The 26,183-nt window shown below is 43.5% G+C and overlaps 1 protein-coding gene across 1 annotated transcript in view; it reads left to right on the forward strand.

Annotated features, from left to right (window-relative positions):
• Nucleotides 1–26,183, forward strand: part of OBSCN (obscurin, cytoskeletal calmodulin and titin-interacting RhoGEF) — a 195,248-nt gene that overhangs the window by 93,706 nt on the left and 75,359 nt on the right. The window contains 16 exon segments of the mRNA XM_058801413.1: nucleotides 387–650; nucleotides 1,718–1,984; nucleotides 3,051–3,317; nucleotides 3,983–4,249; nucleotides 5,479–5,745; nucleotides 7,510–7,782; nucleotides 8,515–8,666; nucleotides 8,668–8,788; nucleotides 10,684–10,950; nucleotides 11,791–12,060; nucleotides 12,645–12,911; nucleotides 15,291–15,557; nucleotides 16,953–17,219; nucleotides 19,129–19,401; nucleotides 23,207–23,473; nucleotides 25,697–25,969. Coding sequence (XP_058657396.1) covers nucleotides 387–650; nucleotides 1,718–1,984; nucleotides 3,051–3,317; nucleotides 3,983–4,249; nucleotides 5,479–5,745; nucleotides 7,510–7,782; nucleotides 8,515–8,666; nucleotides 8,668–8,788; nucleotides 10,684–10,950; nucleotides 11,791–12,060; nucleotides 12,645–12,911; nucleotides 15,291–15,557; nucleotides 16,953–17,219; nucleotides 19,129–19,401; nucleotides 23,207–23,473; nucleotides 25,697–25,969 — 4,029 coding nt within the window.

Here is a 26,183-nt window from a genome sequence, read left to right on the forward strand (position 1 = left end):
TTCCTGTCCCTTTTTGTTTGCTTGGGCTTTTGGTTCCTTTCATGGTAATGTAATCCTTGGGTGAACATCCTCCAAACCTGCCCAAATCTCTGTGGTCTGTTCCTGTCCTTTTCTGTTTGCTTAGGTTTTGGTTCCTTTGGACTCTCTGTGCTTCCTCCTTTTGTAGAATTGGGTAAAACATTCCCTGCTGGTGTTTGCCCCCCTCAGCTCTGCTGGTTCATCTCACTTTCCTTGCCCTGATCCAGTGGCCAGGGAAGCTGGGGAAGTTTTTCCATTGTGTTCTGCTGACCTGGATCAGGGCTTGGTGCTGCCCCATGAAACCTCTCTCATCAAGCTTCCCTTTAAGGAACATTCACCCTCTCTATGGTAACTCTTTTACTCCTCAGTGCTGCCTCCAGAATTCAAGAGTGAGCTGAAGGACCTGGAAGCTGTGGAAAATGGCACAGCTGCTCTGCAGTGTGAGCTGACAAAACCCGCTGACGTGCAGTGGAAGAAAGGGCAGGAGGTGCTCAAAGAGAGCAGAAAACATGAAATGAGTCAGGATGGGGCTGTTGCAAAGCTGGTTATCCACGAGCTGGAGGAGGAGGATGCTGGAGTTTACACCTGTGTGTGTGGAGATCAGCAGACAACTGCCACGCTGACAGTCAATGGTAAAAAGCTAAAGGGAAAAGGCTGCAGGATTTTCTGAAAATTAAAATAGCAACTGTGGTTTAGTGTTGCTTAAGGAAAAGATTGTAAATCATGAAGTGTGCAGAATAGCCTGGTCAATGCAGCTCATAGAGTGGCCAGGCAGAAAATGGGAATGGCAATGCAGAGCTAAGTGCATTTTTTCTGTATTTTGCTGTCAAAATAATCAAAATCTCTCCTGCAAGAGGCCTGCCTGAACAGGGCATCTGAACCTTTAAATTTCCCTGCCTTAAGAGGGAGAATGAACTCTTGCAAGTCTCTGTATTAGCAGGGAATATGAACTTTGAAAATTCCCTGCTGATCTTCAGAACACTTCTTCAGTGATCAGGGCAGCACACTGGCTGCTTTTACAGCAAGAAAACTCTTATTCCATTTTTAGATCATAGGTTAAGTTCTATATATTTCATGGCAAATGTAACTTCCTGAAATCCATTTCTTCTTGTATTGTATTTGTGGGGACTCCCGTGGCAGGAAGGAATGATGAATCTGACTCCATGTTCTCAGAAGGCTAATTTATTATTTTATGATACTATATTATATTAAGAATACTATACTAAAGAATACAGAAAGGAATACTGAATGCTAAAAAGATGATAATGAAAACTCCTGACTCCTTCTAGAGTCTTGACACAGCTTGGCCATAATTGACCCATGAGTCCAATAATTCACAGCAGAATCCAATGAAACAATCACCTGTGGGTAAACAATCTCCAAACACATTCCACATGAGCAAAACACAGGAGAAGCAAATAAGATAAGAATTGTTTTCCTTTATCTCTGAGGTTTCTCAGCTTCCCAGGAGAAAATCCTGGACAAAGGGATTTTTCCAGAAAATGTGAATGCCACATTCTTGCTCTGCACATGTTCCTATTACTTCTCAGGGCAACTAGCTTCATAGTTTGAATTAGAGCATTGAGGTTTAGAGACATCTGGAAAAAAGCCCACCTCTTTTGGTGCTTTCATTTTCCCTCTACATCCTTTTTCCCAAGCCCCATCTGCAGCAGGTCCAAGTCATAATTCTATTTTATAGCCCTACCAGCCCTTTTTAAACAAGAGCTCCAGGACACTGAGGCAGAAGAAGGCGGCACAGTGACCCTGAGGTGTGAGCTCACCAAACCCAAGGCTCCAGTGGAGTGGAGGAAAGGAGATGTCACTCTCTACCCCGGTCTGAAATACGAGCTGAGGCAGAAGGGCTGTGCTGCTGAATTGGTCATTCATGACCTGGAAGTAGAAGATTCAGGAATTTACACCTGTGACTCCGGACACCAGCGGACAACGGCTGTGCTGGCCGTGCATGGTAGGCACTGGTGACCCTTGCCTCAGGACGAGTGCAGTGAAAGGAGCTTTTCCTGGTGTTCTCTGTTCTCTGGTGTTCCTTTGATTTGTTTTGTTGCTGGTCCACACCAGAATAAATGTTCGTCAGGGGCACGGCACACAGCAAAGTAGAAAGGTTCTTCTTGCGGTATCTGGAGTGATTAATGGCAATTAAAGCAATTGAATAGTTTGGGTTGGAAGGGACCTTAAAGATCATCCCTTTCCATCCCTCTGCCACTGGCAGGGACACCTTCTACCAGAGCAGGTTTTTCAGAGGTCAAATCAACCTGGCTTTGAAGGTTGCCATAATATAAAAACACACTGAACCGTCCTGCCCTGAGTGCAAGGTGTGGCTGGATATGGGAATGGGATAAGGGATGCCTAACTGGATGTAATCCTGCTTGGGATGGTAAGAGATGCACCAATTAAGGGATAAGAGATTTCTAGGATATATGAATGTGCTGCATTGTTACTTTGCTTTGAACTTCAGGTAGAACTGCTGACTGCAGACAACTTGAATCCACACCTTCACAGTGTTCCTTCACTCCTTGTACCATCCTTAACAGAGATCTGGATTTCCCCTCCCATTTACCTCTTCACTGTGATCTCTTACCAAGAGATCAATACTAATTTGATCTTTTGTACATTGATAGAAGCTTTATTTGGAGCAGAAATTCTCAGTTTAATATTGCAAACTCACAGACTTCTATTAAGGGACAGGGATCTGTGTAAGAGAGGCCATTCCCAGTGATCTTTGCCTAAAGCATCCATACCTGGCATGGAAACTCTTCCTTAGAAAAGTCTGACTCCTTCAGACCCCAAACCAGGCCATTCTGTTGACCACTAAGACCAGATCTTTCCTGACTTTGCCTGTCCCCACCTCTTGGTTCCTTTAGTGTGGTTCAAGAAAGATTCTACCAAGACAGAGAATTGCGTAATCCCCAGGATTATGGAATTATTAGAATAAACCACACCTGAAGGATGATGGTAGGACTGGATCCTTCTTGCACTAAAGCCCTCTTGAAACGTTTTCTTCTCAAATTTTCCAGCACTGCCCATCACGTTTAAGCAACCTTTACAAAATAAGGAGTTTGAGGAAGGAAGCACAGCCACGTTCTGCTGCGAGCTGTCGAAAGCCAGCGCTGCAGTGGAATGGAGGAAAGGAGGTGTGGGGCTGCAGCCCAGCCAGAAATATGAAATGAGGCAGAGGGGATGCCTGGTAGAGCTCTTGATACACAACCTCAGATTGGAAGATACAGGAGAATACAGCTGTGATACGGGGGATCAGGAAACCAGGGCAGCTCTGAACGTGAAAGGTACGTGGTGTGAGCTGACTCCTCATGGAATAGGTTCCTCCAACAGGCAAAAAATCATTTCAATATCAGTATTTTTAAGTGCATTAGTCTTATTCTCTGTGAATATTTTCTTTTTCATCTGATATATTAGGATTTTTTCATTTTTAATAAGAATGGAAGAGGACGATGCTTTGTTCTTCCAGTGCTGTGTTTGAGTTTTAGGCTCTAATAGGAAATACTTTCAAGCTTTGTGCCTGAGTAGAAATTAAAGAAAGAGCAATGATTTAACATAACATCTGGATATGTTGTTTGAATATTTAAAAAGAATATTTTCTTTCAAATACTGGAAGAAGAGAGACAATGACATCCCTGACCTCTCAAGGCTGTCCACGGAGTTTTGAAGTTCTTTGCTCATGAGATCATTGTTAGATCAACTCAGGGATAAAATCCTTCAATGAATTCACCACTGGGAAGGATCTGAGTGAAGGAACAAAGGAAATAAACGTTATGGGTGCAGATGGCTTCTTCTGATGCAGCAAGATCTCCTAGTTGTGCCAGGAAAATTAGAAAACCACGGATCCTACCTAGGAATATCACAGTGAAAAGCATCTTGTTCTCCAAGAGACAGTCTGTGCTAACCAGCCTTCACTAAAAGATCCTGTTGATCCTTTTCTTTTCTCTTTTAGCTCTGCCAGTTCTTTTCCAAAAGCAGCTCAAAGATGAGGAGGCAGAAGAAGGAGCCGCAGTGAAATTCCAGTGTGAGCTGACAAAGGATAACGCGGCCGTGGAGTGGAGGAAAGGCACCATGGAGCTCTTCCCGTGTGCCAAATACCAAATTAAATTAAGTGGGCGCACAGCTGAGCTTGTGATCCATAATGTAGAGCCAGAGGATGCTTCTGATTACACCTGTGACACAGGAGACCAGCAGAGCACTGCAGTTCTCAGAGTGAATGGTTAGCATTGCACCCACCCGGGCTGGAGGAGAAGAGGCGTTGGTGGAACTGTGTGAAAGGTGTTATTTAATCCAAAAATTAAGATAAGGAGGAAAAGAGCTGCCCAGTCATAAAGCAGAATATAGAGAAGTGGATCTGGTGGGACAGGGTTCCTGTTTGAGCCTGCAAAGAGTGTAGTGCACTGATCCCTTCCTCTGATAAGATAAGAGCAAGGAATTCTGCGTCATGGGGATTTTGAAATACTGACAAAACTTCTTTTGGCACTTTGCAATTTTGCTGGTTCACTTGAATCAATAGGAAAATCACACGTCATTTAAAAAAAGCATTTTGAGGTTGCTATTTTTAATCTCCCTGTGAAGAGCCTGAGAATGCTGGGTTTAACCTGACCAGGAATAATGTCTGTGATTGATCACAGAATCACAGAACGGGTCACAGGTCCAACCTTCCTGCTCAGACAGGGCCATGCCAGCACCATCTAGGAAATGTTTGTGTTTGTCTCAAAGTTGGGTGGAATTTGTGGCTTTGATCTTAGCCATAACCTTTCAAACAACATATTTTTGCTGATTCTGACTCAAAAAGCAGTCACAGGGTCAACTACGGGTGAAAGAGCCCAGTGATTGCTTTACCTGTCTCACAGTAGTGTTTTTACTGGAACCACAGGCACTGAGATTCCTCTTTTTCCAACTGCTCACACATACCCCATGGATATCCCCTCCTTGCTTCCATCAGTGGCAAGCTGTTTTCTGAGCTGTTCCATGATCTACTTCAATAAATGTCCATTTGTGCATCATCTGGAAGGACTCAGTGATGATGATCTGGGTCTTAAAAAGACAGCTGAGAAATCAGAAATTATTTTAAAGCTTTACATTATTTAGCTGCTGAAAATCAGGAGTATTTATGTAAAAGTCAAAAGATTTACACTGGTTTAAACAGCAAGTGCCAGGTTTTACTTTGTCAAAAGCTTTGTGTGTTGGAGTTTCCAATATGCTGAGCAGACGCATGAAAGGTGTCATGTGGATGCCCTGGACTTTATGGGATATAAAAATATTTGGGGAACTTTCTGATTCTCTGGATATACACAATATAGGGGAAAAAAATGGGTTTATTATTATATCACCACTTAATGCAAAATTGTACTGCAGCACCAGAGCCTGGGTGCCTTGTGCTGATTTGTGCAGACCGGGCGTTCAAGCAGAGAGCTGATGCATTATTTATTTCTCATTTCACAGCCATCAAACCCCAGCTGAAGCAGCAGCTGAGGAACGAGGAGGTGGAAGTGGGAGGAACAGCCAGGCTGCGCTGCGAGGTTTCCATCAGCAAAGCAGAAGTGGAGTGGAGGAAGGACGGAGTCCTGCTGCACCCCAGCTCCAAGCACGAAATGTGGCAGGAGGGGACCCTCCGGGAGCTCCGTGTTCACCACCTGCAGCCTGGGGATGCTGGGGAATATTCCTGCAAGGCTGGAGACCAGACAAGCTCTGCCAAGCTCACCGTGAAAGGCAAGGCCTGTTTATTGGAACAGGGAGATTTCTGAGATTTCCCAATGTGACTGAGTTATGTACACACACATGAAATGGGTTATTGTGTGTTGTATTTGTAGGGAAGCCCCAACAAAGGCAGGAATGATAAATCTGACTTCATGTTCTCAGAAGGCTAATTTATTACTTTATAATACTATATTATATTAAAGAATACTATACTATACTAAAGAATACAGAAAGGATATTTACTGAATGCTGAAAAGATAATAATGAAAATTTGTGACTCTTTTCAGAGCCCCGACACAGCTTGGCACCAATTGGCCAAAGAGTCAAAACAACTCACCAGAATCCAGTCAGACAATCACCTTTGAGTAAATAATCTCCAAACACATTCCACATGAACAAAACACAGGAGAAGCAAATCAGATAATTATTGTTTTCCTTTTTCTCTGAGGCTTCTCAGCTTCCCAGGAGAAAAATCCTGGGTGAAGGGATTTTTTCAGAGAATGCGAATGCCACAATTGTGATCAACATGGAGCATAGGATAGGAAGGGTATAATTAAAAAATAGAAAAAGTGAATTAAAAATTAAAATTAAAATTAATAAAATTTTAAAATAATATAATTTATTAAAATTAAATTAAAATTTAAATTTAAAAATTTAAAAATCTTATGGTCAATGGATACACCAAAGCAAAGATTGACTTAGTGGACAGGAGAGGATAAGTCAGCTGTAATCTGTGACTCATGGCTTGGAATATTTGCTTGACATCATGTGCATGGGGCTGAACAGATGGTCCAGCCCCAGCTTCCACTCACGTGGCAGCTGCATCTGGCCTTGATATCATTGCAGAGCTTAGGTTGGACCACTGGTGTGGAACAAACACCCCCAGCATCTCCACGGGCTACTCCACGTTGTAGATCCCCTGCACATCACACCCAGCTGCACCATTTCTCGTGCAGATGTTGACGTCAGTTGTAGAAATATCCACTGTGCTTGCTCAGAAGGAGACTGGGCTGATTTTTGAATGGTTTGACTCAATGATTTTAGAGGTCTTTTCCAACCTTAGTGATTTTATGATTCCTTTGGTATTCCCCAGTGGGTTTGGGGGTATATATTTATATCTGGGGGTATTTATATATTATTTAATCAGCTTCTGCCTGCTGGGGTTGTCTGTATGATCCTTGCACAGGTGTCCTGGAAGCAGGAGTCAGGCAAACTGCAGTGCAGGAGCCCTGTGCTCACACCAACCCAGTGAGTCCTTCTGGGAGGACAAGGCCAGCCAGGGCCTCAGCCCGTTTGGGGCATCAGCGGGGAGTAAATGCAAATCTGTTCACAGAAATACCATAGAGAGGGTCAGGCTTTAATGTTATCCTGTGAAGATGTCGAAGTGTAAATGGAACAAATTTCAAAATCCTGATTTTGTCACCAGCAAAAATGCCCTCTTCACCCAATCAAGCATAATTAAAAAAACCAATATGCAGCGTGTCTCTTAGCAAGGACAAGTGGTAAAGCCACTACAAATGACAAAAGTCATTTGCCCTGCTGCCAAGTACACTGAAAGCAGAGTTTGAAATGGGGTTTGGGAGGCTGTGCTGTTCCAGATGATGCACAAATTGACATTTATTCAAGTAGAGCATGGAACAGCCTCTCAGAGGCTGTCCCCACCCTTGAAGGACAAGGTGCTGAGCAACCTTTGAGCAGGGCTTGGAGCAGGTGACTCCCAAATGATGGTTCCATGATTTGATCCACGCTTTCCCTTTCATTTCTGCCTCCTTGCAGAGCCTGACGTGACCATCGTGAGCGGCCTCAAGGACGCGGTGGTGGCCGAAGGGGACGATGTCACCTTCAGGTGCCAGGTGTCCCACGAGAATGCCAGGGACGTCGAGTGGAAGCTGCAGGACGTGGCTCTGCAGAACAACGAGATGAACGAGATCTCGGTGGAGAGGGGCAAGGTGCACACCCTGACCCTGAGGAAGGTGACAGAGCAGGACATTGGCACCGTCACCTTCCGCGTGGGACCCCACACGTCCACAGCAGAGCTCAGGGTGAAAGGTGAGGGCTCCCCGTGCTGTGCAGCAGGGCCAGTGGGAACAGGGGGTGCTTTGCTTGTGCTGGCAGCAAATTCAAGGCCAAAATTCACCCCCTGTGTCTCAGGGGTGCTTGTGCTGCAAAGCATCTGTGGCTGAATCACCAGGGATGAACAGGGGACATTTCACCATCTTCCCAAAGCTCAATGATTCCTGCAGAAATTACTAGCTTGGCTTCACTTCTTGGGTGGGTAGACCTGGAATTTTCATTGCTTCCACCACCCTCTCTAGAATAATTGGGTTTGGAGGGACCATTTGGTCCAATCCCTCTACATCTTCAACCAGATCAGGTTGCTTAGGTCTCTTCTCTTCTCTTCTCTTCTCTTCTCTTCTCTTCTCTTCTCTTCTCTTCTCTTCTCTTCTCTTCTCTTCTCTTCTCTTCTCTTCTCTTCTCTTCTCTTTCTTCCTTTCTTTATTTTTCTTTCTTTTTCTCTTTTTCTTTCTCTATTTTTCCTTTTCTCTTTTTCTTTCTCTTTTTCTCTTTCTTTCTTTCTTTCTTTGGTTAAATTCTCCATCTAAAATCCTTCTCCTTCCCTCTCAGAAGCTTCTTTTAACCCCTCAGTAAATAACACAGAAGTCAGAGGATTTTTTTTTTAATACTCAACCATTCAGCTGTAGCTTTAACACCGAGACAAAGGTGCCTGGAAAACAAAGCAAAGCAAACAAATCCTTTGCTTTGCTTTGTTTGTAACTTCAGTGCCACCTCCAGTCTTTAAGGAGAAACTGCAGAGCAGGGAAGTGCAGGAGGAGGACGCTGCTGTCCTCTGCTGCCAGTTCTCCCAGCCCAGTGCTGAGCTGGAATGGGAAAAGGACCCTCAGGTGTTCTCCCCAAGCTCCAAGTATGAAATCAGCCACGAGGACTGATAAATCAGTCCACACTTTAAAGATTTATCACTAAAAACCAGAAGGTTCTGGCAAATACATCTGTGATAATGGAAATGAACAATCAACAGCCCCTTTGACTGTTAAAGGTGGGTTGTGTTGGGTTTTTTTAAGATAAGAAACTTGCCCCACTGCCTTAGTTAGGCTCTGCCAAGAGGATTTTTTCTACTGTCCTTGATTTCAGATGTGCTGTCAAAAGCAGCTGAGTGCTTTTGCTTTTAGAAGTCCTGTGGTGTCTTATGCAAAAAAAATGCAGGGACCCAAGTGTGGGAATTAATTCCACACTTTGAGACCCTGTGGCCTCTCTCTGGTCACTCAGACAATGAGGGCTGGAGCTAAAATTAAGATAGGACTATTTTTGATGCTTAATCATCCTTTGAGCTGCAGTTCTGCCAGGAAAAATGGTGATCCAGGTGAATTTGTTCAAACTTGGACACAACTCCAGCTAATGAGCAAGGCACCTAAGCACTTCTAGTGACAAAGGTCTTTAAAATAGATATAATGTGATATATGTCTGTTTTTTTCAAATCTGATCTGATACAAATACAATACCAAGGTGACTTTTTCTGAGACACACGATCAGGAAAAACAAAGATGAGCCAGGATATTGTTAAATCCCACCTTTTGAAATATCCCTGAGGGCTCACACATGAAGGGGTGCACCTGCCTGCAGTCAGACTGACTCCACAACTCAAGGGTACCAGAATATTGGTGCTATAAGCAGGTCCTCTGATGGCCACTTTGTGTCTCTGCGTGTGGTCTCAGCCACTCCAGCACTCCTTGAAAAAAATTCCAAACCCAGGAAGCTGAGCAAGCCTGTGCAGTCACACTGTAAATAGCAATTCAGCCAATTGGATGAAAAAAAAAAAAATATACATACATACATATATATATGTATACACATACACACATATATATGTGTATATATATATATATATATATAGACACCAGTAAGTGTGAAGGCACTGTGGTTCTTCCAGGGAACTGGATCTGAGGAGCTAAACTTTTACATGTTTTTATATGCACTTCATAAATCCACCCATCAAAACTCCACCTTGACACACCATCAGCACAGAGACTGCCAGGGTTCCTTTCTCTGCTGGTCCAGAGAAAGTTTCAAATAAGGAATATTATAGAAAGATGTTTCTCCATGCCCTCTCCCAAATCCACAAGAATTTGGATACCAGGAGTAGGCTGTTGAGGTCTGGTTTTGGTACCCATTTGGAGATACATTTACTGAGATGCTCAAAACTCTGTATCCATGACAATTGCTGTGCAAGAAGGAGCACAGTCCTTGAGGTGCTCAGTGTATGAGCACTGTATGCAGTGTCCAGTGACTCTTCAGGAGTGCAGAGTGCTTAGAGACAATTCCCTGTTCCTGACCCAGAGCTGGGGCAACTGAGAAGCATTTTAAAATCTTTTATTCCATTTTCAGATTCATGAGAAGGGTGAGACAATACAGATGTTAGAATCCACACCATCACAATCAGAAGGCAACTATTTCCTAATTACAATACATTATAAACATTTCTTGTCCCATCAGCTTTAGCCACACCATGCTGAAAATGCCTTAAAGCCAATCATCTAAAATTACCCCTGGTGGGTCCTACTACAATGCATCTTTCATAGTTCTATTTCTCCAAAGTATCCAGTATAATTTGCAAGGCCATCCTTTGAAACTTGTTCCTGGTTCCATTTATCTGTCTCAGCAATATCTGTCCTATTCCATGGCATTTCTAAGCCAGCATTTCTTCTCTCTAAGTTTGCATACAGACGCACACACTATGTGGACCTTCTGTCAGGCTTTAAGAACTTTCTACAAATCCATTTCCCACACAGCACCCTCTATCATCCCTTTTTTTGCTTTCAAACTAACTTTGGAATTGAGTTTGAACCAAATTTAGGGCGGCAACAGAGTTTCATCAAACACTGCAGTCAGCAATGACACATGAACTTTTCCCCCCTCTGACTTTTCCTGATTTAGCTTCTCCAGTCACCTTCACCCAACCCCTCCAGAACCAGCAAGCTGAGGAGGGTGGCACTGTCACCCTGAGCTGCGAGGTGTCCAACCCCAGCACCCCTGTGCAGTGGAAGAAGGGGGGCACAGTGCTCCGAGCCAGTGACAAGTACAGGATGCGCCAGGACGGGGCCGTGGCTGAGCTCACCATCCTCAACCTGAGCCAAGCTGATGCTGGGGACTACACCTGTGACACAGGGGACCAGCAAACCACGGCAGCAGTGCAGCTGAAAGGTGGGGCTTTGCATGGGAAAGGGCTGGGCACAGCTTGGCACCACGGCAGGGGTACAACACTGACTAATTTGGCAGCTAAACCTCGCCCTGAAACGAGGATCTCAGAGATGAGAGGGGTTTCACAGGGCTAAGAACTGTGTCAGTTACCTCTAGAAATGTGCCTTTGGTCACTGCTTCTGTGGTTTAATGATAATTAATTTTCACCCATGGGAATTGTTTGACAATTTCTTCACAGCACACAGGTTATGATTATACACATATGAAATATTTATTGTGCATGCAACACACAGTAAAACTTGCAAGCTTTTAATACACATGCATACACATGAATCACACATCTCTAGCATTTTAATATGTTGCTATGTGACTGTGTTTTTTATCAGTTTAGAATCACAGAATGGTTTGGGTTGGAAGTGATCTTCAAGATAATTTAGTTCCAACCTTCCACTGTCCCAGAGTGCTCCAAGCCCAGTCCAACCTGGCCTTGGACACTTCCAGGGATCCAGGGGCAGCCCCAGCTTCTCTGGGCAACTTGTTCCAGGGCCTCACCATTCTCACAGAGAACAATTTCTTTCTAACATCTAAGCTAACCCTGTCCTCTTTCAGTTTGAAACCATTCTCCTTTTATCTGTCACTATCTACTCCTAAAAAAACTCCGTCTTACTCTTTTTTTATAAGCCCTCATAATCCTTCTCTTCCAAGCTGAACCCCCCCAGATTTACCATTTAGGGCCTCAAATAACAACAACACAGTGCTGTCAAGAAAGAGCCTAACAACATGTTTAACCCAGGAAGCATCCCTTGAAAGCAGATCTAAAACTCTGTTGCCCTTTCCATGAAGAAGCAGCAGCCACCATCGTGGAGGGGCTGAGGGACGTGGCCACGCACGAAGGAGAAGACGCGGTGTTCGAGTGCAGGCTGTCCCAGGAAGCAGCTCAGGATGCCCAGTGGTTCCTGGGGGATGTTCCCCTGCAATCCAACGAAATGAATGAGATCAGAGTGCAAGGGACACGTCACAGTTTGATCTTGAGGAAGGTGACCCTGGAGGACTGTGGGTCCGTCAGTTTCAAAGTGGGGCAGCATTCGTCGGCAGCGCAGCTGAAGGTGGAAGGTGAGCAGCCTACCAGGAAGAGTGGTTCAGCAGGTACTGGCAGGCACTGCTTGGACTTCTGGAGAGGTGTCTTTGGGATTAGGGAGCCTTGGAAATCTTGGGAGATTCTGCTAATCTAATTTAGCAATTTAGAGAGGCACATCTGAGCCAGTCATTCCAGTTGTTTTTATTGTACGTGGAGTGAAGATTAACATCCTTTGATGTTATTTGAAATAATAATTAATATTACATCCTTTGATGTTATTTAATATAACAATTAACATTAACATCCTTTGAAGACCATCCAATTATGCAGCTGATCACATGTGACAATCAATGCTGAAGAGTGTCATGAATATACTCCGGACTAATCTCCTACTTATGATGCTTTCAGATCATATTTACAAAAAGAAAAGTCTGAAAGCTCTGAAAAACCTTTTTTTAAAGATATATAGAAGGATTTTTGAATGATGGCCCACTCCAATGCCTTGTGCTGCTTGTTCCTCTTCGACCTGGTTCCAAATGTAACCACAGACCCCCAGCTCTGCCCTGGGGGTGATGCTGGGTGAGGATGCTGCAGCAGCGCTGGTTCCCTCTCCCCACAGCTGCCCCGGTCACCTTTGTGAAGGCTCTGCACAACCTGGAGCTGCAGGAGGGTGGCACTGCCCACCTGTCCTGCGAGCTGTCCCAGCCTGATGTCCCCGTGGAGTGGAAGAAGGGCACGTCTGTGATCCAGCCCAGCCACAAGTGCAGCATCCAGCAGGAGGGGAAGGTGCACACGCTGCTCATCCGCGACCTGAACCGCGCCGACTCCGGGGAGTACAGCTGCCACACGGCTGCTGGCAAGACCACGGCCAGGCTGGAGGTCAAAGGTAGGGTTCCTCTGTGCCCAGCACTGCTGGGAGGAGGGAACATCGATTTTTAGAGCTCTCTGCTTCAAGAGAAGCACTGATCAGTGGAGCAAGTGTGGCAGAATCCACCAGGTTTGTCAGAGGGCTGGAGCACGTGAAGGACCTGGACAAACCCAGTTGTGATAGGACAAGGGGTGATGGTTTTAAACCTAAAGGGGGATGATTTAGATTAGGTATAAAAAAGATTTATTTTTTTTTACAATGAGAATGGTGAGGCCCTGGCACAGGCTGCCCTGGACCCCTGGAAGTGTCCAAGGCCAGGCTGGACAGAGTTTGGAGCACCCTCGGATAGTGGAAATTGTCCCTGACATTAACAGGGTTTGTTAAAAGATGAAAGTACCTCCTAATTTAAACCATTCTGGTGATCTAAGTGTAAGCAGAGGCAAAGGCAGCTGTGTTTGATAACTGGGGGGAGAAAGTGGAAGGGAGACCTTGATGCTCTCTGCAGCTTCGCAGTGGAGATCTACAGAAGAGACAGGCACAGAACTTTCTTGGAAAACTCAGTAAAGAGATGACAGGCAACAAGTGCAAGCTGCAGTGAGAGAAATCCAGATTAGAAAAAGCTAGACTTTTATCGTGAAGGGTGGTCAGACTTTAGAACTGAGATCCAGAGGAGTAGAGGAATCTCCATCCATGAGGTCTTCCCAAGGTCTTCCTTAATTATTCTGTAATTGCTCTCTGGCTGCAATATCTGAAGCCTTGGATTGTAAGCCCAGATTTATATATTCTGTATATATTCTAATATAATCTACATATATTATTCTCTATATTAATTATATTTATATTATAGATATAATTCTATTTTTATGTTATTCTATTATACTATTCCACATATTCTATATTTTATTATATTCAATATAGTCTAATTTTCTGATATGTTCTATATATTCTAATATATATAAATATATATTCTATATATACACATATGTATATTTTATATTTTTGTCTATTTAAAAATATTTTTGTTTTTTATATTTGTACATTTTTTGAGTGATTTTATCCCATTTTACGATTTTATTTCAAGGATGGAAAGCTGTCTGCCTTCAGTAATAACTACTGAATTTCGAATTCTTTGTGAAAAGAAGCCTGGGATATGGGGAGAGAAATTTAGCTCACATAGATTATTGTTGCCCTTATTTTTTAAGTTTTTCTAAGCTTTCTAGTGTTTACATTCTTTTAACGAACTTTCTCACGCACTTTATGCAAATAACTTATTGTTCTGCATTCTTTTATGGAGGAGGAGGAATTTGATGGACTGTTGGTTTGTCCAGTGTCGTTGGAGAGGTGGCACTGTCACCCTCCAATTCACTGTCACTTTTGGAAAACTATAAATGTTGGAATCAGAAAATAAACTTCCTTTTTCTTCACCTTGAGAGCAGCGGTATGTGCGCTTGTGCTGTTTAGTGTCCTATAGTGACAGATTATTCTGATTAATTATTATTATGCTGATTAATTCCCTTTCCTCCTCCTCTAACTAAGTTTGGCACCCTGGTCACTCTCCTTAGGGAAACCCAACCAGAATATTCCATGAACTTCATAACTACCTCCATCCACACCTTAACAATAAAACACCCCTCTATTTTCTATTTTTGCATCACCCATTTTTCATTTCAAGGATGGAAAGCTGTCTGGCCTTCAGTAATAACTACTGAACTTCAAATTCTTTGTGAAAAGAAGCCTGGGATACAGGGAGAGAAATTTAGCTCACATAGATTATTCTGATTTATTATTATTATTAAGCTGATTAACTCCCTTTCCTTCTCCTCCTCCTCCTCCTCTATCAGGTTTGGCACCCTGGACGCTCTCCTTGGGGAGACCCAACCAGAATTGTCCGCGAACTTCATAACTCCCTCTACCCACACCTTAACAATAAAACACACCTATTACCGCGCCTGAGTGGGCGCAGCTGGTGAGAGAGAGACGGTGAATCTTGTTTCTTGAATCAGAAGGCTTGATTTATTAATATAAGATATAATACATTCTAGTTATACTAGAAAGAATAACGAGAGAGGTTTTGCAGAGCAGCTAGGCTAGCTAGGAAGAGATAGAAAAAGAATCTACAACAAAGCTGTGGCCAAGGACTCAGTCTCTTGGCTTGCACTGGTGATTGGCCCTTAATTATAAACATAAAACATGAACCAATCACCAATCAAAATAGGTGCTCTTGTTGCATTCCCTAGCAGCTGATAATAATTGTTTACCTTGTCTTCGGAGCCCTCTGGCCTCCTGAAGACACAGAAATCCGAAAGAAAGGATTTCTGTGGAGAAATGTCTGCGACATACACCCCTCTTTTTTCTATTCATTTTTGCCTCACCTATTTTTTATTTCCCCCTGGCCAGGCGTGCCCGTGCTGTTCCAGCAGTGGCTGAGGAACGAGGAGGTGGAGGAAGGGCGCACGGCCGCGCTGCGCTGCGAGCTGACGCGGCCCCACGCGCGCCTGCAGTGGCGCAAAGGGGACACGGTGCTGCAGCCCGGGGACAAGTACCAGATGCGCCAGGAGGGCACGCGAGCTGAGCTCCTCATCTACGAGGCCGAGGCTCAGGATGCTGGGGAGTACACCTGTGACTCGGGGGATCAGCAGACCACGGCTTATCTGCAGGTCAAAGGTAGGTTGTCGTACAATTTTGTTCATTTTGTGCTAATTCTGTGTCCTTTAGACTAGATCACGCTTGTAGATTGTGGGTTTAGTCACAAACACCTCCTCAGAGCATGTGGTTTCAGAGGTTAAACACTCAAAATCTCATGTGCCAGCTGAGGGAATTGGGGTTTTTGAACCATTGTATGTCTTGGTGCCTGAGCAGCCCATGAATTGTGATTCTTTGTCTTTCTTAGTGTCTGTGGTTTTGAATTTTACAGTTTTATTCATTTTGTATTAAGAATTTTTTTGGTTTGGATTTTACAGTTTTATTAATTTCACACTAAGAACTCTATGGTTTTGGATTTTACAGTTTTATTTTGTACTAAGAACTCTATAGTTTGGGATTTTACAGTTTTATTCATTTCCCACTAAGAACTCTATAGGCTTGGATTTTACAGTTTTATTTTGTACTAAGAACTTTGCGGTTTTGAATTTTACATTTTTATTTTTTACTAAGAACTCTATGGTTTGTGATTTTACAGTTTTGTTCATTTTGTGCTAAGAATTCTATGTCCTTTAGATTAGATCATACTTGTTGATTGTGGGTTTAGTCACCATAAGAAACTCCTGCTCAGAGCATGTGGTTTCAGAGGTTAAACACCCAAAATCTCATGCACCAGCTGAGGGAATTGGGGTTTTTTAACCTAAAGAAAAGGAGGCTTGAGGGAGATGTTATCACTCTCTGCAACTACCAACAGGAGGTTGTGGTGAGGTAAAGGTTGGTCTACTTCACAAGTGACAAGTAATAGGATGAAAATGTGCAGGGGGGGGAGAGGAAATGGCCTCAAGTTATACCAGGGTGGGTTTAGATTTGGTATTAAGAAATAATTCTTCACTGGAAGGGTGGCCAAACATTGTCACAGACTGCCCAACGAAGCAGTGGAGTCACCATCCCTGGAGGCACTTAAATGATGTGTAGATGTGACACTTGGGGATGTGGTTTAAGGGTGGATTTGGCTGTGCTGGGTTAATGGCTGGACTTGATCTTAAAGGTCTTTTCCAACCTAAATGTTCTGACTCTGTGTTGTGATTGGTGATGTTGTGCTCTATGTTCTTCCACTGATTTGGCTGTGCTGGGTTAATGGCTGGACTTGATCTTAAGGTCTTTTCCAGCCTAAAGGGTTGGTAATTGGTGGTGTTGCACTGTGTGTGCTTCCACTGAGGATGGTGAGTATGGCCATGTGAAGACCTTTAGAGGCCCAAAGCAACAGTGGACACCTTTGCAGCATCAGCAGCTGATTCCATGAGTGGCCAGCAGGCAAACCTGTGGTCCAGAAAGAGAAGAGCAGCCCAGCTGCATAAGTCACAAGCAGGTTTGTCACCTCTGAGCGCTGTCACTCATGCAGTTGCTTCTCCACCACAGTACTGCCAGTGCTGTTTAACAAAGAGCTGAAAAACGTAGAGGCTGAAGAAGGGGGAACGGCAGTTTTGCACTGTGAGATCTCCAAGCCTGATGCTCCTGTTGAGTGGAGGAAAGGAGGGGTGGTCATTCAGCCCAGCGACAAGTACGAGCTGAAGCTGAAGGGCAGCGTGGCTGAGCTGATCATCCACGATGTAGAAGTTGATGACTGTGGGGATTATACCTGCAGCACTGGATACGAGATCACCACAGGGTCTGTGTATGTGCAAGGTAAGGTGGTGGAACATGGTGGAAATGCTCTGGTTTTCTTGTTCCAAAATCCTGGATTTCTTGCTCCAAAATCTTTGTCAGTAACTGGCCAAAAAACAGGAAGTCCACTCATTTCTTTCCTGATTCCAGCAAAGATAGAAACATTCACCTCCAGGCTGAGGTTGGACCCATCTTTTTAAGTTAAGCTAGTTTAAAGTACTGACCATACTGTGTCTCAGAACAGATGGTGATACTGCTGAAAAACTTGGAGCAGTGGTCATAAAAATACTGAAATTCTTATTACAACTGATTGCAGCTTCTATCATTGTTGATAATCTTATTACTCCTTTAAAGCACCCAAGTGAACATTTAAATCTTTCAGTACCTCCCTGCCTCATACAATTTCTGCAGATGGTTGCAACACACAGGAGAGCCAGGGCAAGGAGTGGAGTTTCCTCCCAGTGAAATGATGTTTGCAGACACACACCCTGCTCCTACAAGCAGCTGGAGGGATGGAAGGTGGTTTCTAACCCTCTTCAAAACAATTTTAGGGGTTTTTTTTCCCCTTGGAAAAGCCCTACAAGTTTAACTCTGCTGGAGCTGCACTTGGGCTTGGGTTAGCTCTGCGGAGAGTGAGCCGTGCACTTTTGTTTTCTTATCTATCTTCAAGACAATTTTAGTTCTTTTTTTCCCTTGGAAAAGCCCTACAAGTTTAACTCTCCTACACGCTGTTGGAGAGATGAAAGGTGGTTTCTAACCCTCTTCAAGACAATTTTAGTTCCTTTTTTCCCCCTTGGAAAAGCCCTACAAGGTTAAGTCCCCTACAAGTTAACTCTCCTACAAGTAGCTGGAGGAATGGAAGGTGGTTTCCAACACTCTTCAAGACAATTTTAGTTCCTTTTTTCCTTGGAAAAACCCTACAAGTTTAACTCTGTTGGAGCTGCGCTTGGGCTTGGGTTAGCTCTGCCGGGAGCGGCTTGTGCACGTTTGTTTTTGTTTTCTTTTTATCAAGACAATTTTAGTTCTTTTTTTCCCCTTGAGAAACCCCAACAAGTTTAATTCTCCTACAAGCAGCTGGAGGGATGCAAGGTGGTTTCTAGCCCTACATGATACAATTTTACTTCTTTTTTTTTTCCTTGGAAAAGCCTTACAAGTTCAACTCTGCTGGAGCTGTGCTTGGGCTTGGGTTAGCTCTGCAAGGAGCGAGCCGTGCACATTTGTTTTTGTTTTCTTGTCTTCAAGACAAGTTTAATTCTCCTACAAGCAGCTGGATGTATAGAAGGTGGTTTCTAACCCTCTTCAAGACAATTTTAGTTCTTTTTTTCCCCTTGTAAAAGCCCTACAAGTTTAACTCTCCTGGAGCTGCGCTTGGGTTTGGGTTAGCTCTGCAGGGAGCAAACCGTGCACATTTGTTTTTGTTTTCTTGTCTTCAAGACAGTTTTAGTTCCTTTTTTTTCCCTTGGAAAAGCCCTAGAAGTTTAACTCCCCTACAAGTTTAACTCTCCTACAAGCAGCTGGAGGGATGCAAGGTGGTTTCTAACCTTCTTCAAGACAATTTTAGTTCCTTTTTTCCTTGGAAAAACCCTACAAGTTCAACTCTGCTGGAGCTGCGCTTGGGCTTGGGTTAGCTCTGCAGGGAGCGAGCTGTGCGTGTTTGTTTTTGTTTTCTTGTCTTCAAGACGAGTTTGACTCTCCTACAAGTAGCTGGAGGGATGGAAGGTGGTTTCTAACACTCTTCAAGACAATTTTAGTTCTTTTTTTTTCCCTTGGAAAAGCCCTACAAGTTTAACTCTCCTGGAGCTGCGCTTGGGCTTGGGTTAGCTCTGCAAGGAAGCGAGTTAGGGAGCACGTTAGGAAGCGAGTTAGGGAGCGAGCCGTGTGTATTTGTTTCTGTTTCTCCTCTGGCACCCTCTCTTGCTCTGTCGCGCAGAAGAAGCAGCAGTGATAGTGTCTGGTCTGCGGAGCACAGACGTCTTTGTGGGCGAGTCAGCCACGTTCACGTGCGAGCTCTCGCCGCCGGGCGTGAGGAGCGTGCAGTGGTGGCTGGACGGGACCCCCCTGCACAACAACCTGGTCACCGAGATCTCCCAGCAGGACGGCAGGATCCACACCCTGACCCTAAACGACGTGGCGTGCCACGACTCGGGCACTGTCACCTTCAGAGCTGGCTCCCTTATATCCACAGCTAAATTATTGGTCAAAGGTATCGCCCCGCGAGCAAGAAACACGCGGCCACCTCTGGACTTGCTCCGTGTGCTGGTGCTTCTGCCTTCCAGGCTACCCTTACTAAATCCTTCATGTGCCCTGCAACCCTCTCACTCTGCAAGTCACCGGCTCTCACCCCAGAATTTTTCTGGCTACAACCACACTGATTTTTTAAATTTTTTTCCCCCCTCACCCTCTGGTGTTTTTTGGATTTTATAGGTGAGGGAAGGTTACAGGATCAAGGCTGCTGCTTTCACCTGACATCAAAGAAGAGATGAACATAAACATCTATGGTAGCACCTGAATTTAAATCCCCACTTCAGCTTTTTTTTCCAAAATACCACAAAATCTTGCGGGGGTGGCAATTCCCAAATTTCCCACTGTGCTGCTCCACAGCTGGGCTACTGGTGCTGAGCTCAGCATGTTCCCAGGACAGGATTTTGGGCTGTTCCTGGAAGCCAATGGATGTGTGGCATTCCAGTAACACAGAGACAAAATGTGCCTTGTTTCTGAAAGCTCATCCCTGCACTGGCAAAGCTTTCTGGTCTGTTGAATAAATATTTTTTCCTATTTGGTAAGGGTAGCCAAAAGCTGCAAATAACACTGAGCTCCAGACTTGATAAAGCAAGCTCCTTCCCACCCAGTCCTTTTATAGCTGTGGGGAAGATCTGTTGTTTTTCAGGCAAAGTTAAGGCTTTTTCCCTGCTTGGAAAATGGATATATACAGAGATATAAAGGGTAAAAATATATTTATGCAAATCTACTCCTGTGCTGGGCCATAACAGGAATGATCCACAATATGGAATTGTAGTCAGTGGTTGATGTCTCCTTCTCTGCATCATGTGTCCCTTGTGCATTCAGGAAATTTAGTTCTCTGCAAAGATAAAATGTGAAATCACTTCTTCATGGTATAGAATGATGCAGTGACAAAACAGTGAGCAGACCCCACAAGTCCTGTGACATTTTGCATCCATTTTCAGAAACAAAACATGGTTCTGAGATCTCCAAGCAAAAAAATATCTAGTGGGCCTAAAACATAAATTAAAAATAAATACATTGTTAGGTATTCTGCTCAGTGAATGAACAGGCTCCTGAGATATTTCCATTTCATGGAATCACAGCATCACTGATTTTGGAAGAAATGTGTGGAGATCATCCAGTCCAACCCCACAGCTCTTGCAGGTACACACATGTATGTGGATATTTTGTGCTTCCTTGAAGCCAAGATTCCTGAATTGCAAACCTGAATCACACTAGCAGTATTTTATAACTGGGTTGGGATAACTCAAGTTACACTGTGCTCAGTAACACTTGATTTCATAGAAAAGTGAAACACTTTTAAAATTCCAACCATCCTTGTATTGACAATTTTGTGCACTTTATTTTGTCCACAAATTAAGGCACAAATCTTTGTTTGAAATATATTTCAGTCTGTCAAGACATTCATGGCTTGCTCTTCATTAAGGAACGAGCTGACTTTTTTCCATGTGCCTCATTCTCCTGGTTTAAGGCATGTTGGTAATTTTATTTATTCTGCAACATTTTAAATACCAACAATTAACGTTAGTAATTTGATTTATTCTGCAACAAGTGAGATCTCAGCTTTCCATGCTGGGCCTCCACAACATCCCTGCCCTCCAACTGCATTCATTCCATGACCTGGAGTGATGGTTCACAGGTGATGGGGCAGGATGGAGAAGGGTGAAGGAGCTGGTGCTGTTTCCTAGCTCCTCTGGGCAGGTGAGAATTGCAGGTTCCAGGGCACACGTTGGCTCCTCAGCCCCAAAGAGCTGCACAGGTGAACGGGGCCACCAAAGTCCTTGCCCTGGCCAACTGTGGTTATTAATAATTAATAACTATGGTTATTAATTGTTGAGGGTCTCCAGGACGACGTGAGAGATGAGAATCGACTCCAAGTTTTCAGAAGGTTGATTTGTTATGTTATGATATATATTATATTAAAAGAATACTGTGCTAAAACTACACTAAAGAAAGAGAAAGGAGACATCAGAAGGCTAGAAAAGAATTACAATAAAAAACTCATGACTGACCAGAGTCCTGACAGAGCTGGACTGGGATTGGTCATTAATTAAAAACAATTCCCATGGAACTAATTAAAGATGCACCTGTTGGTAAGCAACTTCTAAATCACATTTTAAGCAATCAAATAATTATCATTTGCATTTTGTTTCTGAGGCTTCTCAGCTTCTCAGGAGAAAAATCTTAGCAAAGGGATTTTTCATAAAATACGACAATAACAGCCAACAGCGAGGGGACAGTGGAACCAGGACCTTCTCCAGTACCACAGGTGATATTTGACATTTAAACATCTTGTGGAAGGGGCTGAGGTTGTTCTCCCCATCTGCACAGACACCTGCTTGTTTCTTCAGTCACCAAACATCTCCAAGATCTTCCACGGAGGCCTCCTCTCCATAAACACACCTGGCAGAGGGAACATCAGTGAGTGGGACCAAGCCTTGCAGCAAGACTCCAAATGATGTTTGCAAAGCTCTCTTTGCTCCTCAAGGTCTGCCAGGAGCACCCCAAAGCCTCAGCCTGCTGCAGCAGTTCCAAGAGGAGCGTTCCAGACAGAGATCCTGTTGGGTTATCCCAGCTGGCTTGTGAGCAGAGCAACTATTTGAAAAATAAGGACATCACAGAGTCACAGGATGTCCTGAGCTGGAAGGGTTACGCAAGGATCATCACAGCTCCTGATATCTCAGCTTTCTCTGACTGTCATCTTTTTATGTCCCTTTGCAGCCCTATAGTATTTCTGTTTTTAAGTTGGCATAATTCTGCTAAGAATGATGTTTCAGAGAGATTTCCATTTTCAGACTGCATTTTTCCTTTTCACCTGCATATTGCATTGTAGATGGATGGTTCAGTCTGACATCTTAGAAGGGACTCTTGGCTGCTTTGGGAGCTCACAGTATTTTAGGTCAGATATATCTACTGTGCCTTGCAGCTGCCTCACAAGAGGCAGAACTTGGGTTTTAAAAGTGCTTAAAAGCAACTTTATGGATCTCAACGCCTTCAGAGGAGCTGCATATCCAGCTGCTCTCAGCATTTTTTGGGATCTCAGTCTGAGATGTCAGTGGTTTATGATCTTTCAGTGACCTCTAGATGAAATACTGTAAAGGAAATTGTATTGTTTTTCTCTAAATAATGTGTCTACTGCAGAGAAACACACAAATAGTCAAAACAATATTCATCTGCTCCTGGGAAGTGCCCTTTTTTTGGTCACAGCTGTCCTGGATATTTGCTCAAGACAGCCAAGACCACCCCAGGACAGGAATGAGTGTCTGCATTTGAGGACTGTGTCTCTTTCTGATGAGTAGTTTTATTTTAGTCACACAAGGAGCTTCCAGTAGGGTTTGTGGTATTTTCCTATTGCTCTGTGAGGTTGAGAGTTGCAGGGAACCACTCACTCTGCAGTCCTCTGCATCACACTCCTGCTCCACATTCGGGAAGCAGAAGTGTTTCCCATCTTCCCAGCCTGGAAGATCTCAGAAACACTGGGAGAAACACAAAATTGGAGAAGCAGTCCAAGCTCAGGACTGTTCCAGAACAAGCCTCAATTCCTGGTAGCCCATTTCCCAGTGTCCTGGTCACGTTCTAATGCACCAGCCTGGCTTCCATCCTGCTTGATGCTGCCACAGGCACAGACTAAACTGCTAATCCCCCTGCTTGCACTGCCACTCTGCTCGCTCCCCACGGGCTCTGTGCTTGGCAAAAAACCCTCCCAGGGGTGATTTCCACGGGGATCCACTAATGCATGTCCTTCCTGACGTGTTGGTTAACAGATCCCACCATTGAAGTGGTCAGTCCCATGCAGGACATAACTGTTGATGAAGAAGGCCCAGCAGAGTTCATATGCCAATATTCTAGGCCAGTGCACGCCATCTGGAAGAAAAATGATCAGGAAATACATGCCGATGGGCAGCGAGTGATTATCGATCAGGACTGGAATGTGAGCATGCTAAAAATTAACCCCACGGTCCCAGAAGACACTGGCATCTATTCTTGTGAAGCTGAAGGCATTAAAGTGATGGCTACACTTGATGTTCAAGGTGAGGTCTTCCAGCCAGAGAGGAAGACTACCATGGGTTCCAAATAAACGAGGTAGAAAAATCATGGCAAGGCTTTTGCAATAAGGGACACGTCAGATACCTGCTCTTGGTGTTCTCTCCAGTACTGAAAATGAGGATAAAAACAGTTGGGGGATAATGGGAATTGAATGTTATATTGCAGGGTTATCTGATTTCTAATTAACACTCACTCATTACACCACTTAGCCAGCCCACCTCTTCTGCAGTGAGCTGGGATGGGATGTGTCCTGCTGAATTGTGAAATCACAGGTGTATTGTTGGTCCAAAGGAATAATACAAATATTGTTTTCCTGTTAAAGAGCACTTTTTACATAAAACCAGTAACTAATGGATAGCATGGAATTCCATTTTATTTTGCTGGGTAAAGGGGATTTAGGTAATTTAAATAGGCAATTTACCTATTTCATTAAATAGGTAATTTACCTATTTCAAACAGTGATCCCTCAGGAGTTACCTCCTCACTCAGCACTCATATTTCTGGAGACACTGAGGAACAATGGAACAATATATACAAAATTGACAAAAAGTTAGGATTTTACATGGAAATTTCTTCTTTTTTTCTGTTGCATATGGAATTCCTGCTTACCAAGCTAATTGGAGTGATCAGCAACAGCAGGTTCTGATTTCTGAATATTTGTGGCTATTTTGCCTTCTTGCTTAACTGCAGTTGGTTGTTAGTGCAGAAGTACAGGGTGCTATTTATTATAATGTTTTCTACATTGATTAGCACTTTCCATTGTAGGGATTTAAAAAGATTTTAACGAACATAATCTAAAAGTGTCCCAGACGAGGTAGGGTTAGCAATTGGCTGCTTTCCATAATTATGGAAACCAGTGCTTCCAAAGTACACAGATAAACAATTTGGGTTGTTCTAACAAAAATTACACATTCTCCTAATGGTTCTCCATAAGTATAAATCTTATAAAATTCAGAATATTTTTAGTATTATAGAAGCCCAGAATAGTTTGGGTTGGAAAAGACCTTAAAGGTCATGTAGTTCCAAACCCCCTGCCATGGCAGGGACACCTTCCACTGTCCCAGATTGCTCCAAGCCCCATCCACCCTGGCCTTGGGCACTGCCAGGGATGGGGAGTCCACACACAACATCTCTGAGACCCTTGTAATTAGTAATAAGTTAATAAATATTTGGTGGCTTGCGCTTTTGGGGTATGTTGGTTTTTAGCATTAAATAAATACCTCAGTTTGGATGTTTTTTAACATTTTATTTATTTGTACTAATTTTTTTCTTTTTTGCTGTGCGTGGTTCCAAATGATCTGTAGCGATCTAAACAGGGATGTCTCGGGGTCTTGGTGTCTAACACAAATCATGCTGACCATTTTATGGCATTTGTGCAAACTGTATTTACTCAACCCTTGTGCATGTCATTTGTCCCTGTAGCAGCATGAATTATACCCACATGCACCAGCCCACATTTAATTTGGCATTGAGTTGATTGTTTCTGTCCAGGTGCCAACTGATGCATGGCTGGAGTGTGGAGCTTTTTGTTTCTGACCCCACAACTCACCACAGAGCATGGGAAAATAAACCTAAAAATTCAGAAAATTGCTATTCAATGTAGTCTTGATAGAGATTTTGACTTTGTGTGTTTCCTAGAGGCAGAATTATCTCGGATAATTGTCACTATAGCTTTGCCAGCCATAATATTCTCTTACATTTGCTTTACAAGAAAAGTAATGAGATTTTATCATGAGCTGTCAGTGGATTCACATCTCCCCAGTCATGACGATAGTAAAAATAATAAGGTCTGGGAGATCTTTGGGAAACTGTCATAGGACAAAAGGAATGTGATTATACTTTATCTTCCTAAGCTATGCCTTCTTATTGACTATTGGCCTGATTCTTACAAATATGTCCATTTTTTTCATTATTTATATAAACAAGGTTTTTGGAGGAAATCTGGATGAAATGCTAGATGTTCTAGATGAAATGCTGGAGGTTCTAGAGGTTTATCATTACTTTTAAACTGCCTTTAAATCTGCTTATTGTAATACTTTGTTAGAGGACGGATTGCCATTAACAATTAAGCCTACAAGCACAGTTTATCACATCCACATTTTCCATCAGCTTTGCAGCAGTGGGAATCATCCAGGGCTCCGAGGCTTGCTAATATTGAGAGATATAGGGCCAAATAATTAATACTGGTAATTTTCCTTCTTTTCTAGCCAAGAACAGCATTGTCCAGGGCCTGGAGAACGTGGAGGCTGTAGAAGGAGGGGAAGCCCTGTTCGAGTGTTACCTCTCCAAGCCTGAGACCTACAATTACAACTGGCTGATTGACGATGAACCTGCCAAGACCACGGAAAACACGGAGATGGTTTACTTTGAAAATGGCCTCAGGCACATCCTGCTGCTGAAGAATTTAACTCCCCAGGACAGCTGTAGGGTGACTTTCATGTGCAGCAATGCGGTGACCTCAGCCTTCCTCACAGTGAAAGGTAACTCGGGTGCTTGGGCAGGAGAAATCTTCAATTTCTGCTTGGAAAGGGGGAAAGAAACCAGGGAAATATGATGAGTAGAACATTTAGGTAAGAGAAACAACAAATTCAATATTTCTTTGCTACTCATTAATCTGGAAAAGAAATGTTGCATTTGTTGTTTCTCTTACCTAGATGTTCTTCCCGCACAATAAATAACAATAGAATCATTCCA

This window comes from Ammospiza caudacuta, chromosome 1 (assembly GCF_027887145.1).
Source record: "Ammospiza caudacuta isolate bAmmCau1 chromosome 1, bAmmCau1.pri, whole genome shotgun sequence".
In the NCBI taxonomy this organism is placed as follows: domain Eukaryota; kingdom Metazoa; phylum Chordata; class Aves; order Passeriformes; family Passerellidae; genus Ammospiza; species Ammospiza caudacuta.